General features: G+C 41.5%; 1 protein-coding gene across 2 annotated transcripts in view; it reads left to right on the forward strand.

Moving 5' to 3' along the window:
- The window catches only part of ppfia3 (PTPRF interacting protein alpha 3), a 58,053-nt gene that overhangs the window by 19,784 nt on the left and 18,386 nt on the right, over window positions 1–19,883 (forward strand). For both annotated transcript variants that reach the window (XM_041778348.1, XM_041778349.1), the window contains exons 8-22: window positions 2,776–2,828; window positions 2,921–3,014; window positions 3,236–3,370; window positions 7,967–8,050; window positions 8,299–8,430; window positions 9,433–9,495; window positions 9,586–9,665; window positions 11,822–11,990; window positions 12,570–12,763; window positions 13,324–13,561; window positions 14,814–14,938; window positions 15,023–15,177; window positions 15,262–15,361; window positions 15,451–15,532; window positions 15,617–15,817. In XM_041778348.1, the coding sequence (XP_041634282.1) occupies window positions 2,776–2,828; window positions 2,921–3,014; window positions 3,236–3,370; window positions 7,967–8,050; window positions 8,299–8,430; window positions 9,433–9,495; window positions 9,586–9,665; window positions 11,822–11,990; window positions 12,570–12,763; window positions 13,324–13,561; window positions 14,814–14,938; window positions 15,023–15,177; window positions 15,262–15,361; window positions 15,451–15,532; window positions 15,617–15,817 (1,905 nt within the window). The remainder of the gene's footprint in view (window positions 1–2,775; window positions 2,829–2,920; window positions 3,015–3,235; window positions 3,371–7,966; window positions 8,051–8,298; window positions 8,431–9,432; window positions 9,496–9,585; window positions 9,666–11,821; window positions 11,991–12,569; window positions 12,764–13,323; window positions 13,562–14,813; window positions 14,939–15,022; window positions 15,178–15,261; window positions 15,362–15,450; window positions 15,533–15,616; window positions 15,818–19,883) is intronic.

The following is a 19,883-nucleotide window of genomic DNA, read 5'->3' on the forward strand; positions in this document are numbered from 1 at the left end:
AACATCTAACAGTCAATTCTGGAGTGTGATGATCATTTCTGTGGTGATAACTGTGGGAACCAGTGAAGTTTAAAAATCAATACATGCTTAGCTGTTATTTGGTTCCTTCTATGGTGCCATAGAAACAGGCAAAATGCAAAAATCCAAGATGGCAGCGTCCTTGGAGGGGACCCTCCCTATGTATGAATAAAAGGCTTATTCTGAGTTAATTTAAAACATAAATTTAAAAAATGTGTTATCAGATGTTAACACTAATTCAGATCAATCTACTTATAAATGTTATGTTTCATTTTAACCAAGCTTGTTTTGCTAAATGCTACTTGGCTAGATATTACACACTGTACCTTTAAGTGACTTATGAGATCCGTCGAGGACTTCTTTCTACTCTTTGCAACCTTCGCAGGGCAAATTCTACACACAAGGTCGTGTTATCCTCCCCGTAAATACTGAATAACGCCACTGTGTTGTTAGCATTTTAGTACAGGGGCTGCTACTTTCTCTTCTTCTTTGGAGCTTTAATAGCAGGTCGTGTACTGCGGCGCCACCTGTTGTTTCAGAATGTGTAGTCTCCTGAGAACGAAAACAAACGGCAGCACTGCCGTGCTGACAAAAATATATATGTCATCGGGGCTCTTCGTAATGATATCGGACCGATAAGAATGACGTAATAATTTCCTGTTATCGGCCTGATAACTATCGGCCTGATAGTTATCGTGCACCCCTAGTATTTATCAAAGTTGTTCTGATTCCAATACCAGTTTTGGAAATACGTCTGATACTGCTTAAAATGCAGGTACGGGTATCGGCAAGTATAGGAGTTTATGCACCAATCCGATTCTGTTTGGTTTAACTTTATATTTTGCTTCGTTTAGCGCTTTAAACTGGAAATCATTTCTTCTTCACTGCTGGAAAACACTGCATGCATTAGCTACCATTTTTAAAGCAGTGAAGAGTAACCAAAGGACCCACTGCAGCAGCAAAGAACGGTGGCTGCCTGACATTTTTTCTCTGAACATGATCGTGAAAATGCCTTTCAGACCGGTGCTGTCGTACATGACAAGAAGTAAGTTAATCAAAAGTTAAATAACCATTGAACCATAAATAGTTGCCTCTTAGTTGTTTTTCTTCTTGGAGCTAGCTGTTGTGCCTTCCCATAGATGCTATTGATGCTTTTGAATCCTGCAGCATTTTTAGCGAGTCTGGAACTTCTGTGACTTTTGGGGACTTCAATGATTAAATCCACACCAGTACACCTGAGATTGATTGATTGTCTTTTTATCCATTTTAATTGAATTGAAATCTTTCATTACCACTTGCTTGAATGCTAACAGTCATAATGTTTACCCTTTGTGAGGGTCTGTGAGCCAATGGCAGGCTGTTCCATCATCACGTCATGCTGCCCGAATCGACCATAATGGAGAGAGAGCGCCTGTGATGCAGCCCCCTGTGTTATTGTTATTTTGATATTTAGCAGGAAAACAGTAATCAGCATGAAAAACAACTTCACAGAGATGCATTTTGATTCTATTTGTTGAGCCATGTTCTGAGTCAAAAGTAGGTCTAAAATAATTTGCTAGTCTGCACAGTCAGTCAAAAAAGTTCACACTGGTATTGGATCAGTATTTGGTATCAGCTGATACTCAACACCTTGATATCAGAATTGGTATCGGGAAGGAAGAAATGGTATTGGAACATCTCGTATTTATGGTAGGGTATGTTCTCGTTCACATCTGCATCACGATGAATCTTGGAAACACCCCTTGTCTCTTGTGCATTTGTTGTTGACTCAAAGCCAAGTAGTGATAAGTAGTGCAATTAAGCTGTGGCTATAAATGGTGCAGTGTGTAGTGGAGTTGTCATGATTTTTATTTGATTTTTGTACTATCTTTAACTAAGGCTGATTAACATCCTGTTTGGATTTAGAGCTGCTTTTATTTTGGAATAATGAACTTTAAGAAGATCAAAGACAGTGACGTGAACTTAAACATGGAAAAAGGAACATGTTATGGACTGATGCGGATCCGTAAAAAGGGAAATGTTTGATCACACAAGGTGACACTTTACTGACACCACTGAGCTGTCTGTGAGTATTTTACATTGAAACAAATGATTAAGGAGCAGTGGTAGACTTGTTTTTAATCACTGTGGCTGCAGAGAGACATTGCAGTGGCTTAACCAAAGCGTGCCGAAGTGGAAAATAGAGCATGATAAAACAAAATAATGCACTAATTCTGGACCTTAATTTTTCTTGATTAATGCATTAAAGCTGACAAACCTGGATTAAAGATAACCCCCTTGCTGATAATCAAAGATACAAACCATCTTAATGAATCAAGATGCATGCATTGTGATTTTGAATTAGATTACGATACAGGCAAAGATGCACGGCTCTTCTAGAGTCAGAAAAAAACGTACAAGTAAAACAGACAGAACATTATAGGATACAAGCTACCAAACGATGAAACACTGTAAGACAGGAAGCACAAAATCATACATGACTACACAACTAAGCCCTCTTCAAAAACAGTTACTTTTCCCTTTTGTCTCCCCCTCTGTCTCTCTTGAACTTGTCCAGCTGCTTAAGTGGCTGCTTCTGAAATCTGTCAACAGCTATTAAGCTGTCATTATCATTCTTCAGTTTAAAGCTGTCCGAGCCAAGTTGAACTCCCTTTGATCGACACATGTACGTGTGAACTCAACCTTCATTCCAAGTCTGGTCGCCTTTCTTTCTATGTCTGGATCAAATCTTCACAGTCCTCCTTTTATTTTTCCCAGGCTCTCTGTCAAAGAGAAGACATGGAAGAGAGGATCACCACATTAGAGCGCAGGTTTGTGTTTCTCCTCCGGTGTCTGTGAACTCTGTTTGCCTCACTGGAAAATGTGCCTTGCTCACTTTCTGCCTGTTTGTTCTGGTTTGCAGGTACCTGAGCGCCCAGAGGGAGGCGACGTCTCTCCACGACATAAAAGACAAGCTAGAGAATGAGCTGGCCAGCAAAGACTCCCTCTATAGACAGGTGGGGAACCTCTCTTTTCATCTCTGTCTGTGTCAGTGTTTCTGCTGATGATTGGCAGCTTGGCGGCGCTTCACGCTGGCACGCTGATCGTGCCATCACTGCTTTTTCTTGTCCCCCATGGTGGCTTCAAACACGTCTGCCTCCCTCCAGCTCCTGTGTTTCACTTTCCCCCCTTCTCTCCTGTTTTTTTTTTTTTTTTTTTTTTTTTTTTAAATTCGCAGAGTGAGGAGAAGAACAGGCAGCTTCAGGAGCGTCTGGATGATGCCAAGCAGAAGCTGCAGCAGACTCTGCAGAGGGCTGAGACGCTGCCGGAGATCGAGGCCCAGCTTGCACAGAGAGTGGCTGCACTCAACAAGGTGCGTGCAAACATACCAATCATGTTAGTCCATTTTTAATCACCTGACAGGACTCAGCTCAAACAAGGAAACGATGAAAATTCAGCCCAGGCACTCTTGGATCGAATGGTTTGCAGAAGCTTTGTGATGAGGCATAAATGAACACATTGACAATTAGATGACAAATACTCACCTAAATTCCCAACTTCCAAATATTCTCATTTAGGTATTAAAGTACCAGAAATGACACCTGGTTGGGGAACAGAGTGATAGCAAATAATGCTATGACAATACTTTTTTTGCATTTTTAAACAAAATGTACTTATATTTTGACTTAGGAGTAGCTAAGAAGTCAATGTTTTGTGGAGTTAAAGTGGTGTCTGAGAACATTTAGAAACCACTCCAGATTTGCCTTAAATCACCATCTGTATATGCATGGAAGCTGTTCAATCCAGCGTCTGTTTAGTTTCAACACTTGTAGGGTTTCCATCCACCAGATTTTACACCCAATTTGCATAAAACAAAAAAAAAATGAGTACAATCTCAGTGAATTTAGAAAAAAACTAGAATGCTGCATAAATGTTTCTACCCTTTAAAGAGGTGGAAAGTTGGTGTACCAATTAAAGAAAGCAACTTTTTGCAGCGGAAATCCATTAGCAAAGATGCTGCTATGGCTGTTTGTAGAACTTTTCCTAAAGCTGAAAGTTTTGTTTGTTAAAATTCTGTTTCTTTGGATAAACTCCTCCTTTATTGTCTTTATCTTTTCTCTAGCTTCTTAGATACAGTATAGCGCCTTTCTCAATTGATTTTTTTCCCCCCTTGTGCCCATTACTTGCATCATTTTCACACATTTTAGCTTCTCCTTGATAGGAATTGAAAGAGATACATGAGGAAGAGAGACAAGGACAGAGGAGGATACTTCACCAGTCAGCCTAGTACAGTGGTTCCCAACCTTTTTTCCATTGAGTCCCCCCTTCACATATCTGAGAAGAGCTGTGGCCAACCACCACCCACAAGAAAAAAAGTGGCTTATTGCTGTCAAAAATACACATCATTTAGAGTTGTTTTCATCATTTAAAGCCAGACAAAACAGTGTTATTACTAAAAGACGTATGTATGAACCATTCATATGTTTTATCATGATTTTAGATAGCTTAAATAGCCCTTATTTTAACAACCTCAGAGCAGACAGACCCTTGTGCCCCTCCTGAAATCTCTGATGCCCCCCCGGGGGGTCCCGGACCCCATGTTGCGAACCAAGGGTCTAGGGATGGGACCGCCCCATGTACTCAGCCGGCCCGGGCTCATGTCCAGCTTGTGGCACCTTTCCCACATGTCTCTTCCCCACTTTCTTGTCCCTATTTCTGTTTCTATCCACTTTTGTCCTTTATCAATTAAGGCCAAAAAGCAAAAAAAAAAAAAAAAAATGTAAAAACAAAACAAAAAACTTCATTTTACAGTGTTGGTTAAAGCAACATCAGGTACTGATGATGATGAGACACTCAGCCTTTTAACCTCAAACCCAAGCAATTTTTAAAAATGTATTTTAAGGTCCTTGTAAATTTTTTCACCTAAATATGGTGTGAAACTTTAGTAATGAAATGTATTAAACAAGTAACAATTGTTTACATGTAGCCTTAATTGTTTAACTTATCTGATTACCAGAGGTATGACTTTGGATGATAGACTTCATCATTTAACCTTCCTTTGAATTTTCTCTCTGTATGCACTGATCCTTGCAATTAGTTCCAATAACAGAGGCTTATTAGCCTATTACTTTTGTAATCATGTTTATAGAATAGAATAGAATAGAAACTATAAACAAATGGATGCCTTATGTAATGCCGCAATACTTTGACATTTCTCCTGCATAAAGTTTTAAAGTGGACAAGGGTAGATTGGCCAAATCCCATGTCTGCCATCAGGCAAATCCATTTTGCAGAGCTCCAGTCTGACATGATTGTCCCCAGGTCTGAGAAAGGACCTGACCAATCAGTGTTATTGTGAAGAATGAGATAGTAGTCATGCTGGAAGCAGGTAGCAATGGCTTGGATGTAGCTGTAGTTTTATCGGAGCTTGACCACATTTCTTCACCAAATAAAGACCAAAGAACATCACTGAATGCTTTTCTTGATGGAAAAGATGTTCTTGCTTTTCTCCGGACCTGCTTTGTCATGAGTTTACAATTGCTAAGAGCAGGGTACAGTTATACTATGAGCTGGTAGCCGTAGTACAGCAACATTTTTATCAGAACTGGGCCATGTTGCTTTATTAAAGAGGAGCAAAAAGCCACACTCAAGGCTTCTCTTGGCACAGAAGATGTTTTTACACTTTTCCCAATTTGCCTCGGTATGCGTTTTATCCACCAACAAACTTCAATGTTTGCGGATTATGGCAGCCCCAGCCTGTTGAGCTATGTATGCTGTGCAAGCGCTTTCCAGATGAATGTGAAATATACCCATGCAATAGATAAATGAAACAGTCTAGTTATCTATCATATCAGGTTAGGGGTTTGCACCACCATGCCCTTCAACTGCATCGCACGTAGATGATTGAAAGACTCACGTAGGGCAGGACTCCCAACGCTGCAGTTGTTAGATGAGATGTGCGTAATGTGAAGGCAGCCAAGAGCAAAGCCCTCAGGACTCTTATCGCCACACTAGGAGGAAATCCCTGTGCAGCAAATGAAGGTTGAACGTTGGTGGTAGTGCTGAGGTGTCAACAACCTGTTTTCAATTTGAGGCAGCTCTTGAAACATGACTTCACTTCTCGCATTTATGTGGTCAGCTGGGAAGTTACCTGGAGGTATGGGGCATGGGCTTGGCGCAGGCCAGCACGATGACCATCAGGAGACCAGAGCAGCACAAGGACAAGCTTGACATGGCAAAGTGCTGAATCAGCATACACAACCACACCTGATCTGAGAGTTGTAAAGTGTTTCAACTGTTATGTTTTAAGCAGATCAGTGCTGAGAGAATAAACTTGTTAAAAAACAAGTAATGAACTTTTCAGAGGTTTGGCTTTTGCCTTCAAACTAACCTCCGCCAAAAGCGTCCATCCTTACCTCCTTCAGGTGCCTTTAGGATTTCCTTGAGAATTGTCCTCCCTCATGGTGGAGCGAGAACTATTTCCAGGTCATTTGAGGAGAGAGGACGCAAGAATGCGCAAAGTATTGAAATGGGAAGAAGCCACAGGCTATGGACCATAATGCAATGCAGTATTGAGCCATCTTTTCTTTCTGTGTTAAGTTAATTCTGATCTTAATCCTAGTACTCGTCTACTGGTGGCATAATTTTACATTTTCTCTTGCCAAATTTAAAAATAAATTGTCTAAATTTTTTGACAAATTTGGATGGAAACCACTCTACAGGCACACTACCTTCTTACTAAAGAGACGCTAATGGTGATTACTTGAAAAATCATCATAAAACAGAGCTTGAATTATTACATAATATCATTTAATGTCAAATATTTGCCAAGATGGAAAAAGTTGTTCCAGCAAATACTGACTTTCTCTCTTTCATGCGGTCCCTATGGTCTAAAAATATTGCATCTTTTTTTTTTTCAAAGGTGTATTTTTTTTTTAAATAAATGACTGAAATAACAGTATTTTATTTTGAGGTTGGGAGAAATTTGTTACAAAATGATAATGAATTACTAATTTTATTCAAACACAAGCCTTATATTTAGTTGAAACAGATTGAAAAAATAATTTTCACTGTTTTTTTTAATTATATTTGCACAAAATATTCCATAGTGCGGTGTTCAAAATGCACCATTATATTTTGGTGCCTCTATTTTACCTACAGTATAGGTGCAGAATCATGCTTATAGTAGAGTGGCAATAGAAAAAAGGGGAAACAGTTTGTTTAAAGCCTCACAGAGTTCAGATTAGTTCCAGTATGAGCATGCGTGTGTGCACCAATCTGTGCATGTTAGAATATGCTTCTGTGCACAGACACAATTGCATGAACGTGTATGTGTGAGTGGGCATGTGTGGGCATGCAGCCTGGTGCAAACATGAGTATAATATAAACCTATATATGAGTCTGTGCTTGTGCATTTTCATGCTTGGGGAAAATGGAACATAAGATGTCAAACGACAGATGAATACCAAATATTTCAGGCAAACGATGCCAGGGATTCATAAGCAAACAATCGGAGATGAAAGCCGGCCCAGGGCACGGAGTCAGCGCAGCTATTTGATCCTTGGGCGCTCAACACGTCAAGAGCTGTAAACGCCACATAAGTTCTTCGTGACTGACTGCTTTAATTGCTCATAGGTTAACCTCTAGCATTCCTGTAAACACTGTTTTCAGCCGTGCCAAGAAAAGGCACATTCTCTTCCCCTCGCAGTAGCCAAACTGCCTCAATGGCTACACTTATTTCTTACATGTTCAGGCAAGATGTCTTCCCTGCAAGGATAAGATTAATGCCTGATGAGACGCAGATAAACAAACTTTCCTGTTACACTCTGATCTGTACAGGCAGGTAACTAATTAGACCAAGACTGGGTCAACAAGCTGTTTCCTTTGTGTGGATTTATATTGTCGTTGCAACACGGCTCTCACTGTAACCCTCCTCTAACCCAGCTCTCCTTCCTCTCCAATCATTCAGGCGGAGGAGCGTCATGGTAACTTTGAGGAGCGACTGCGACAGATGGAGGCGCAACTGGAGGAGAAGAACCAGGAGCTACAGAGGGTGAGTCATGCTTGCTTTTCCATCTTTCTTTTTTTTTTTCATCCTCCCCCTCTTTCATGCCGTTGCTTTTGTCGGGCTTTACGCAGCACAAAGGCGCACTAATTTTCTAAACCCTCTATTTGACCGCGCACACTCAGATAGAAATCTTTGTCTCTTGCTCTCAGTCAAGCAGAATCCTTGTTATTAACTCTCCCTCCCTTTTCCTTTTCTTCTCTTTCCCTCTCACTCGTCTTGACACCCCCCCCCAGGCGAGGCAGAGGGAGAGGATGAACGATGAACACAACAAGCGTCTCTCTGACACAGTGGACAAGCTTCTGTCAGAGTCCAACGAGAGGCTGCAGCTCCATCTGAAGGAGAGGATGGCCGCCCTGGAGGAAAAGGTGACCCAATCAGAGTGAAGCGAGACCTTATGACATCTCTTTAGTTTCATTTAAACTCATTAAACAGTCACTGAACATGTCCTATTCCCCTTACCATAACTACAGAAGCCCTAAGATGACATGCAGCCATACAGCTTGTTCAGTTCCCTGAGATCATGAGTCATTTTTACTCAGTTTTGATTTCGATTTGTCTGTGTCATAATCTAAGGATAGCACTGTTGGTTCTTCTTGATAATCAGTTGGCATAAATAAGTCAGAGAAAACATCTGTAAATAATTCAGAGTCACTGGGAAGTGGAGTAAGATAAAAGATGTATGGATATTTGTCGTCTTGGGGCTTCCGTGCATAGTTGCAAACATGTACAAATAACTTCTTTATATTCAATATTCCTTTATATTTTTCTTCCCAATTCCATTCTTCTTTGCAAAACCGCTCAAGCTCTGTCAGGTTGCACCGGGATCAAGCATGCACATCCCTTTTCAAGTCCAGCCACAGATTCTCTATTTAGGTCTGGGCTTTGACTCGGCCACTCCAGAACATTCACCTTGTTGTCTCTAAATAATTTCTGTGTAGCTCTCGCTGTATGCTTCGGCTCATTGTCTTGCTGGAAAATAAATTGTTTCCCAAGCAATAGTTCTCTTGCAGACTGAATAAGATCATCCTGCAGGATTTTTCCGCATTCCTTTTACGTTCTACCTTTACGAGCCTTACAGGGCCGGCTGCCATTAAGCACCCCCACAGCATGATGCTGCCACCACTGTGCTTCACAGTGAGGATGTTGTGGTGATGTGCAGTGTTAGGCGTCTTGTCTGGTGGCCAAAAAGCACCATTTGGTCTCATCAGACCAAAGAACTTTCTTTCACTTGACCATGGAGTCTCCCACATGCCTTTTAGTGAACTCTAGTCCAGATTTTATTTGTGAGGATTTCTACAAATCACAAACTGTCACAAACTGTCAATATATTTTACACATTTTTGTGTATTTTATTCTTCTGTCTTTAGAACGCCTTGTCTGAGGAGCTGTCTAACATGAAGAAACTCCAAGATGATCTCCTGGCAAACAAGGTACCTAACCCTATTTGTTTCATTTTTATTCATAACTAATTAAATTAAAAAGCCACTTTTTCACCAGCTCTGTCTTTTTTCCATTCCCAGGATCAGCTGATAGCAGAGCTGGAGAGGCTTCAGTTGGAGTTGGATCAGCTGAGAGCCAGACCGGGGGGCTCTTACTCCAGGTTGGTGCCTTTAAGATATCTAAAGCATTGCAGTGAGGCCTAATTTATGTTGTTTTGTATCCTATCTCTTAAGACAGTGGTTCTCAAATAGGGGCACCCATACCCTGGGGGGTATGTGAAGACACTCCAGGGGGTAAATACTTTTTAAAAATATGTGTAGGCTATTTAAGAAAAATAGCGCCTTTCTATGCATGTCAGGAGAGACATGATTTTTGCGAGTATATTGTGTACATTCTAAAAACACATTCGTGCTGTGAACGTCTGCGGTGTGTTTACTCCTGTCCTCTGATAAACAGTGATATTTATGGGAGCAGAAGATAAAAGGAGGTTTCTCCCTCTCTGTCCTCAACTCCACGCGTAGCGCAGCACTTTTACGTACAGCCAGGTTGTCAGTGCCGTTTAGTTTCACTGCTTCATACACTGCGCCAGCCAAGATTGTAAGAGGAGGGACCGACTTTTCATTCATTGTATGTCAAATATTATCAATAATAGTAATAAGGGTGCAGCTGAGGTTTGCTGTTACTGTTAACTCCCCTACAGCGCACAGATTGGCTCACATGTTTGTGTCACAGACTGGTCAGAGGAGTAATTCCAGTGAGCTGATCGATCCGGAGCATTTATAAGTCTTGTGTCTGAGGTCAGAAGAGACTGTGTAGTCAAATATTTCATTGGACTAAAGTCCCGTTAGTTTGGAAACAGCTCCAGCTGTGTGAGTAGCACATTTACGCTCACATGGACATGTCGGGCTGCTGGCTGCCTGTCTCCCTCTCTACCAGGCTACATGAGGTAAAAACCAACAAGCACTGGCAACAGACAGATATGAGAAGATGACAAACATCGGGTGGTGTTAGAGAGGAGGATGTTTTTGATCCTTTGTCTGCCTTAAAACTCGGCACCAGTGAGTGTTTTGATGTGTGCTGGTTGGAGCAAACTTTGAAAAAATATCAGCTGCAATTTTCGCGACACAAAATTATGTTGTAGGAAGCTTGCATTGCCTTGCTACAGGTTTGAAAAATAAATATTTTGTGCAAATAATTTACATGAAAAATTGCATCTGGAGCATAAGGACCTTAAGTTTATAAACTGGAGTTTATATTTTGTAGGCTATTTAATTTAATTACTCTAAATCCCCCTTAGCCTCCCCCATGGCAGGATGGTTTGACCCTCACTGACACATGCCTGTAAATCACTGTATTCACAATCACTCCTTTCATAAATGGGTTTGTGATTTATTTTTTGTGAAGAAATGTTTATAACCAAGTTCCTGATTTCAGTTTGAGAAGAGGTCTCTATTATGATCCAAACAAAGGCACTAAGCTGTCTTTTTTTATAATTTGTAAATTTTTTTTTTACAGGTTTTAAGTTCTTTCTAGTTCTATGTTTTTATTTCCATATATTTCCAGAGAGACCATTGCAGCCGAGCAGTGCTTTTCACACTTTAAATGGTTTAATGCCTGTCCACTCACTGTTTTCACTACATGAGTTTAAATATCTATATTTAGTGATGAGAAGATCTGCCATGAATTTAGTCATGCATTTTTATCATTGAAAATGTTTGTAAAAAAAATGTAATATTTGTAAGTTGAAAGTGTTTATCAGTTACAAAGTTTGATAAATCAGATGGCTTTCACTGCACTGTTTAATGCCTTTCTTTTCCACTAAAAAAGCTTTGTGCTGTTTAGGGGGGACTTGGCTGAAAAAATATTTCATAGGGGGTACATCACTGAAAAAACGTTGAGAACCACTGTCTGAAGAACCTATCTATTAAAGCGCTAATCGATGCCTATTCCCTGCCCTAATCCTCTCTTGAAGGTGTTAGACTTGATATCTACTTCTGTGATTGTCTTTGGTTCTCCTTCTTGTGTTTACTCAATCACAGCAGTGCTGATACTCAGTACAACACTTCCTCTCATGTGATATTGTTTTCTTCATATTCCCTCCATGTCCTCTTTTCTGTCTGATGTTCTCTTAATTTGAGCATTTGAGTCACTCCTCTTCTACATCTTGCCTTCTTTGTTGAATATAATGCCTCACCTGTTAGTTTTTCTGCGGTTAAATGTCTCATTGTAGTTTCTGTCCCAGTCTCATTCGCCCTGCGGGGATAATTACAGTTTTATTTTATCTTGTGCCATCTCATCTTCCTCTCCACTTTCTAGTCGCTCTTTGCCAGGAAGCGCTCTGGAGTTGAGGTATTCCCACGGAGGCGGGTCCCTCCCATCGGGCTCCACCACTCACCTGGATCCCTTCGGTAACGCCTCTACAGGGGGCGTGGTCAGGCGGAGTCACCGGGCCCGTTGGAGTTCCGCCCGAGAGGACTCTACCAAGGTGAGAACTCCCAAGTTAACTGATAAGTTATGACCAGCAGTCTACCTTCTTTTGGACTACAGCATTACAATACATAATGCACAAGGACTATTTTTCTTTCATAAGGTTTTTATTTGTTGCACCTTGAAGCCTTTAGTAGCAGTTTATTACCTTCCAAGCAAACCAAAAGTTGTCCATTATTGAACAACAGCTAACATTTAGCATCTTTGTTCCCAGATGTTTTTATATTTCTCTTTCTTGTGGTAGAAATACTTGTAGCTTTTCCACTCCTTTGGCTTCTCATAAAAAGCTAGCAACAGTTAGGGGTTATAGATTGATTGATATGAAACCCAGAGAAGTATGAATGAGAACTGGAGCAACAGGAAGGTTTGCAAGTCAAGACATCCAGACAGACAGCTCCTCAACTATAGTAGTAAGTGCGTTCACAAGGATGGCCTGGTGGACAGCCCCAAGAAATTGTGCCCCTGTTCTTGGATGTCCCCAAAGCTGAATTAGTTGTCTTACAGATACAGTTGATGTATATTTGTGAGTGAGTTGATAATTGAGTAACTGGTCTTTGTTCTTTCTCTCTGTGTGCAGTATCCAGACTGGGAGAGCGGGGCGCTGCTTGGCAGCGGGTTCGAGCCAGGCCTCGATGTGGGTTGCTCTGACGAAGAAGACGAAGGGGAGCCTCGATTCGGCTCTGAGCTGCCGTCGCCCAGTGGACAGACGGACGTGCAGACACTGGCCATCATGCTGCAGGAACAGCTGGAGGCCATCAATAAGGAGATCAAGTAAGGAGGCACTCTGCGGCTGAGGAGGGAGGGAGGATGTTACAAACACCTCTCTATGGACCTCTCTCTGTCTAAAACCTTGCTACAGGACTTTTTGATAACACCACCATTAACAGTATTACATTGCAAGGAAGCCATACTTTAGCTGTGTTTCCATCAAGCAGTACAGTTCAGTTTGGTTTGTTATAGTCAGGATTCATTTGCATTTCCACCTTCAAAAGCTAAGAAAGGTACCAAAATAACTGTTATGTGTGTTCCGTCTTTTTGGTACCCTTCTGTTGGGGTACCAAGCGTACCTATCTGACCATAAAAGATGGAAATGGACACATTGCAATCCTATGGTTGATCGGAAGAATCCTTACTTCCTGTGCTATGATGTCACTCTGTTATGTAACTGACACAGCTGTGACCTTTGAGCTTACACCCCTGCCTTTAAGTTAAGGCTATGGTTGGCTGTAGAAATGCAGTATAAGGGTTTACTGTAAAACTGTACTGAACCAAACCAGATGACTGAGTGGAAATGCACCACATTTTGATTTCACTTCATTTTCCAAAACCAGACTGATCCAGGAGGAGAAGGAGAACACAGAGCTGCGAGCCGAAGAGATAGAAAGCCGGGTCAGCGTGGCGTTGGACAGCCCACCCATGCCTCCATCCACCCTGGGGAGAGACAGCACAGGCCGAGGGTTCATCCCCTCGTCCATCACTTCCTCCACCCTGGCCTCCCCCTCACCCCCCAGCTCCGGACACTCCACCCCTCGCCTGCCTCACTCCCCGGCCCGAGAGAACGACAAACAGGTATGGCTGAAGCGCAGGAGTAAACTTCTATTCCCGTCTGTACTGAACTTTTTAAATCTGGCCTCTGTATCAGCCTCGGTGTTTATGCAAACAGCTCCCCCAGACAGTGAGTCATGTAAATAAAGCATAAGTATATCATGGAGACAGGGTCAGGGGAAGTTAAGTTATTCATCAGCAGTGTGTTCGTTTCGGGCAGGACTGATTAAATACCTCGTAGATGGTGTGATGGTTGGTGCCAGACACACTGGTTCCAGGATCTTTGAAATGGGCGGATGGATTTCAAAGGATGGTGCAACAAACACAAAACATGCAGTCAGCGGTGATTGTGAAAGGGGAAATGTTGATGTGGGAGTTCAGAATGGAGTGGCAGGGATTGTTTGAATTATGGTACATCTTGGGAGTATATTTAAAGAGGAAAAAGACAGATAAGGGCAGCAACAGAGCTACAAAAACAAACAACGAAGAAAACAGAAGGGCTGCCATTGCTGTCTGAAACAGAGATGTGATGGTAGAGTTGTGTTAGTTGATGAAAATAAGACAATAGAGAATCAAAATAAGATTCCTGGTACAAGAAGTCCTTAAAAACTTGGACTGATGAAACTCTCTCATGACTGTGCATTAAATACAAAGCAAGCAGTGGTTTACCTCAAGGCAGCGACACTCCTGTCAGCCGTTAGACTCATCATTAGCCTGATTTGAATGCGATGACAGATTTGCATCACATCAGGCTCAGTTGATGACAGTTTGTTATGTGCGATACATTAAGGTAAGTATCTTAAATCTGACAGTTGAACTAATTAAGATTAAATGTATTTGATTTGTTATTCTGATATGGCAACAAATGGCAAAATCTTTTGTGTGTTTCTCAAGGGAGAGATGCAGGTAAGATTTGAACAGAAAAAACAAGATAGCAAGAATGCTTTTGGTCTGCAAGTGCACTCACATACACCAAAAATAATATTGGACAACTTTAAAACAATACAGCAGTGCTTTAACTGGCAATATGGACAATAACATCCAACTCTGAATTCATCTTCCTGTCTTTTGACTGTGTTATTGCAAACTGCTGGTTGTCATCAATATGTAAAATGTATGTGTTGGGATGTGTTTTTTTTTTAGATTCTATGACTGTCTCTTGAGCTACTTTGAAGGAAAAAAAACGCTTCTTAGCCATTTTGGGGAACTATCCACTTGCACATCATCATGAAATATTAGTTTGCTTTAATTCCCTGTTTTCAAATGTATTTTTCAGAACAACAAAGAAGATGATCGGTCCCTTGCACTCCTCGACTCCACGCCTCCTCGCGCTCTGCGCTTGGACAGGATGGCCCTCACCCACCCAGGAGCAATGCTCGATGACCCTCGAGAGTTTCGCAGGTAGGGCCGCCACTTAACAAACATAGACAATGCATCTTCTTTTCCTGGCTTTTCCCCTTTAGTCATTTATTTTGTCCCTCCCAGTCTCTCAGCAGATGGGAGCAGCTCCAACAGCAGCCAAGATTCTCTCCACAAGTCCAGTAAGAAGAAAAGCATCAAGTCTTCCATCGGTCGGCTGTTTGGGAAGAAGGAGAAGGGAAGGATGGGCCAACCTGGGCGGGATGGATCCATTTCTCTTGGTAAGGATTAAGGATAGCACAATCTACATTTTTCAAGTGTACATATCTTAAGTCATGAAATTTATCTTACTGTGTCCCTCCTAGCGTCCACACCCTCTGAAGATCTTGCTTCTGGTGATCCAATGGGGATGAACAAGACTGGGACGCTTGGTCCAGCAGACAAAGACCGCCGCAGCAAGAAAAAGTTTGTGACTTTTGCCCCCTATTTTGTTTTAAATTGGTCTTCACATTAGAATTTCAATCTCTGACTTCAGATCTTCCTTTTCTTAACAGGCATGAGCTACTAGAGGAAGCGTGTCGCCAAGGACTTCCCTTTGCATCCTGGGATGGACCGACTGTTGTTTCTTGGCTGGAGGTACTGCAGTCACAGCAACAGCAACCTAAACAACAGAGGATCATAAAAACTATATTCAAATCTATGTAACATTTTCCATTCCAGCTGTGGGTGGGAATGCCAGCCTGGTACGTCGCTGCCTGTCGTGCCAACGTGAAGAGCGGCGCCATCATGGCCAACTTGTCGGACACAGAGATCCAGAGGGAGATCGGCATCAGTAACCCGCTCCACCGTCTCAAACTGCGGCTGGCCATCCAGGAGATGGTGTCCCTGACCAGCCCCTCTGCCCCGGCCAGCACTCGCTCTGTGAGCAAACATTTATCATACCTTACAGAAAAAACACGAAGATACAACCACAAAGATGTCAGTAAAAAAAAAATCCTAGCTTGGAGAGGGATTTTAGGGGACTGTGTCTATAGACTGAGCTTTCTGTGCTGGCTGGACCCATGACCTTAGTTGAGGAGCGTTTCTCACCATCATTATCGCTAAGTTACCATAAGTACCATGTAGTATCCATAAGTTCTTTTATTAAATGGGTCTATATGCTTAATGTTTTTCTGCCAGTTCCCGGTCCTGTCACCACATTTCCTGCTTGTCATGCATAGGAACTTATTGCAATTAAAACTGGGTGTATTATGTTGGAGTTGGAGCTCATAAATATTGATCAGCAGTTGATTACACTGCAGTTATTGCGAAGAAGAAAAGAGGGAAACCATCAGAGGCGGTGCAAAGTACTGCTGCTGTATCAGCTGAGGCAGAGGATGGGGGATTGTTTGCTTTTGTTCAGACACTAAAAAAACAATGATGAGGAAATGCATGTCGGATATTTTCAGATGCCGGCAAGTAGATCGGACTATTTTTATCGTTGTCTTATCTAACACCAGGGAAGAGACAATATGCCAGCAGATGTTACTCAGAGACTGGCAGTCACCAGTGCTAACCAGCAGACCAGTCACAGGGTTTATGGTCCAATTTTTGGGACTGCACGTCAGCTAGGTGTGTAAATCTTTGTGTTTAGGGTTCAGTTGCAATGACACAAAGAATGATGTAAATTGAAAAAGACAGATAAGGTTGGGAAATCTGCAAAGCTGCAGGAGTTCTGAAGAGTAAAATCAGATGCAGGAACGTTTCAGTATATTTTTTGTGAGAAATGTTTTGGATAGCTCTTTCCCACATTTCCTCCTATAAATGAACAGAAGAGAGTGGTGTCGACACGCATCAGGAGGCCAAACCTGCTGCCAATGTGCTCAGGACTGTAGCCTCGGTATAAAGAGTTCCTGCTGTACAGGCCAAGTTAAAGTGGCGCCCCAGGAGCATATTATACACTTAAAAACATAAGAAGTATCCTGCATGTGATAAATGTCAGAAACAGTTGTCATTTTCCCCGGGAGAATGAAAGCAAAACTATATATGTGATGATAAAGTTTGACTTATGCCACTTCGAGATTAAAACAAAAAAAGCTACATTTCCCAAAGTGCAGCCTTCCCACACGGCCACAAAGACAAACCAGATGTTGAAAAGTGCAGTAAAACTCCTGCACAGAAACGCATTTCTGCTTTTTATTTCTCCATTTCCATGGAAGACAAAGTCAAATAACCAAAGCCCACAGTCTTTCTTTGGTTTGGCTTCATTTCACCTTAATTTACAGTAAAAGTCACAATAATGAGACAAATGATCAGTCACACATAACTCAGCACGTTTCAACGGCCAGATCTTATCAGTTCACACAAACCAGCTGCACCTCTCGTTCATCGAGATCACCATGGCAACGGGAAAGCAGTCTGGTGTTGTGGTCAGTTAATGCCTTCTGATGTGGCTTTTCTGGCAAAGCGGAGTTGAGTCAGTGATGTAAGAAAGGGGAAAAAGGACTGAGGAAAGTGGATTTGAGTTAAAATGTTAAATAAAATCAAGGCGGCCTGAGCCACAGTGTGTCTGACTGGATTTATCTTTCACAGGGCTGTTTTGATGTTCAGTAGTTTCACTAGTATTCAAGCTTTCTTGCCCTAAATCATGTTTAAAAGTTGTCCATAATAAAGAATAGCACACTAAAAGAAGGGATGTTGTCCTCTATGATGGCACTGCTGTGTTTCTATCAAAGTACAGTGCTGATATTCAGTACAACATTTCCATAGTCACTAGTCTGTAATCTTAAGCCCACATCCTGCCCTTTTGACTGTATTCCTTCTCTTCTTCTAAAATAAGCATTTCGTGCTGTAGGCCCAGCGTCCTCCCCATCATCAACAGTTGCCTCTCCACAGGATACCCCAGCCTAGTTCCAAACAGTTGAGCAAATTTTAGACCAATTTCCAAACTCATGTTTTTATCTTAAATCCTCAAAAAAGTAGTGTACCAGAAATAAATTCACTTTAAATTATAAATTGACTACTTTAGAAACCCCAATCTGGTTTTAGGAAGAACCATAGCACAGAAACAGCTCTTTTAAAAGTTTTTAATGATTTGTTTTTAGCAGCAGATGATCGCAACTTTTCAGTTTTAGTTCTTTTAGATTTGAGTGCAGTGTTCGCAGTAGACCACAACCCTGCTGATCTCAAGGCTTAAACATTGGGCTTGGATCCAGTGGCAAGCACTAAGTCTTTTTAAATCATATCTGGATAACATCCTCATTTATTCTCTTCCTCAGCCCTCCTTGCTTGTGGGGTTCCTCAGGGGATCTTTTTTTGCACACCTCCTGTTTTCAATGTATATGCTGCCACTTGGTGTCCTCACTGGTAAACATGACTGATTTCCAATTTTTATGCTGATGACTTACAGCTCTACGTAAAACACCACAGCTCACAGTCAAAATTACTACTCCACTGCCTTCAAGGAAAGAAGACTGTGTGGCTCAGAACTTCTTACTTTTAAATGAATAAAAAAAACAGACGCAGTCCTGTTTGCCTCTCCTGACTCCACCAGTTCTCTACAGAAAGACTGTGGCCTATTATCACCGCACCATCAACTCTGTCATGAAAGGCTGTTTTTATCATCTACCATCCTTAGCCAAGGAGAGACCGTACAAACACAGAGAAACGTAGCCATGCTTTTATCCCATCTGTAACTCCCTCTTTATGGGGGTCAGTAAGTCCTCTTTGTCTCGCCTACAATAGGTGCAGAATGCAACTGCCAGATTTTTACATGCAGAAGGGAGCACATCACCCCTGCACTCGCCTCCCTTCACTGGATCCCTGTTGATTTTAGAATACATTTTAAAATCTTATTGCTCATTTTCAAATCTCTCCATGGTTTAGCCCTTTCTATTTATCAGACCTTTTAATCCCATATACCCAAGCACTATCTCTCAGATCCTCTGAGCAGCCCCTCCTGGTCGTCTCTAGAGTCCAACAAAAAGTCAGCTAACTACTACATGGCCATCAGAGCTCAAATGGCCTTGCCACCTTCATGAACCTCCGTGCCTCTGATGAGCCCAAATGATACTGATGCATCTGTATGATCTATAAAGGCTTAGAATATTATCAGCCATAGGTGGCTTTACCATTTGGCAAAGGAAGGGAATAACCTGGAGTCTCATGCTCCAAGGGATTGCAAGATACAGCGGTAATACAATAGGTATTATGATTTGATAATATAATGGTAAATGGCTGTGCATCAAATACAGAGGCACACAGCATTTCTAAAATTAGTTAATACATACTTTGAATATAAATATATGGCCAAAGATGAATAAATATCATAAAAATAGAAATTGATTATCCAAAAAAGTCCCTGGGAGGAACCAAGGCCCATAGAGAGAGGCCCAAGCCCCTCAAAAAATACCAAAAACTACAGAAACCAGACCACACTTTTTGTTGTGGCTTTGTTGTTATAATAGACCAACGTTAAACATTGATATTATAATAAAGATTATACCCTATTATAAGAAAGACTGGCATTGAGCCATAAGGGACAACATAAACCTTCCCTTCAAGGGGCAGGAATCTTGAGCAGAACTGGACTCATGTTGACTGCTACTGATAATGTGCGCACTTATTCATGCACTGATGTAGAGGTTGTTTAAATCTGCAGCTACATCCAAATAAAGGGGTGGCATCCTTCATAACGTAAAGTTTAGACCAACTCCATCACATTGGTGCGCCATATTGCTGTCCCATTTTGAACGCCTCTTCAGATGCATTAAAAAAAATGTGTCTTTATCCCTGGTCAGTGAAAGACTCAGCCTAATGCGTCCTTTTTGGTCCAACATATCCCAAGATTCTTTGCACACCAATTCAAACAACCTCAGCGAATGTTAAATGGAATTGGAATTTATTACACAAAGTTTAATATAGTACAAAAATTGAAACAAAACAGTTTTAACGGCAAAAAAGTTGAATTAAAAGGAGAGATTAATCCTGATTAACTCCAGAAATTCTT

This window comes from Cheilinus undulatus, linkage group 21 (genome assembly GCF_018320785.1).
Source record: "Cheilinus undulatus linkage group 21, ASM1832078v1, whole genome shotgun sequence".
Taxonomy (NCBI): domain Eukaryota; kingdom Metazoa; phylum Chordata; class Actinopteri; order Labriformes; family Labridae; genus Cheilinus; species Cheilinus undulatus.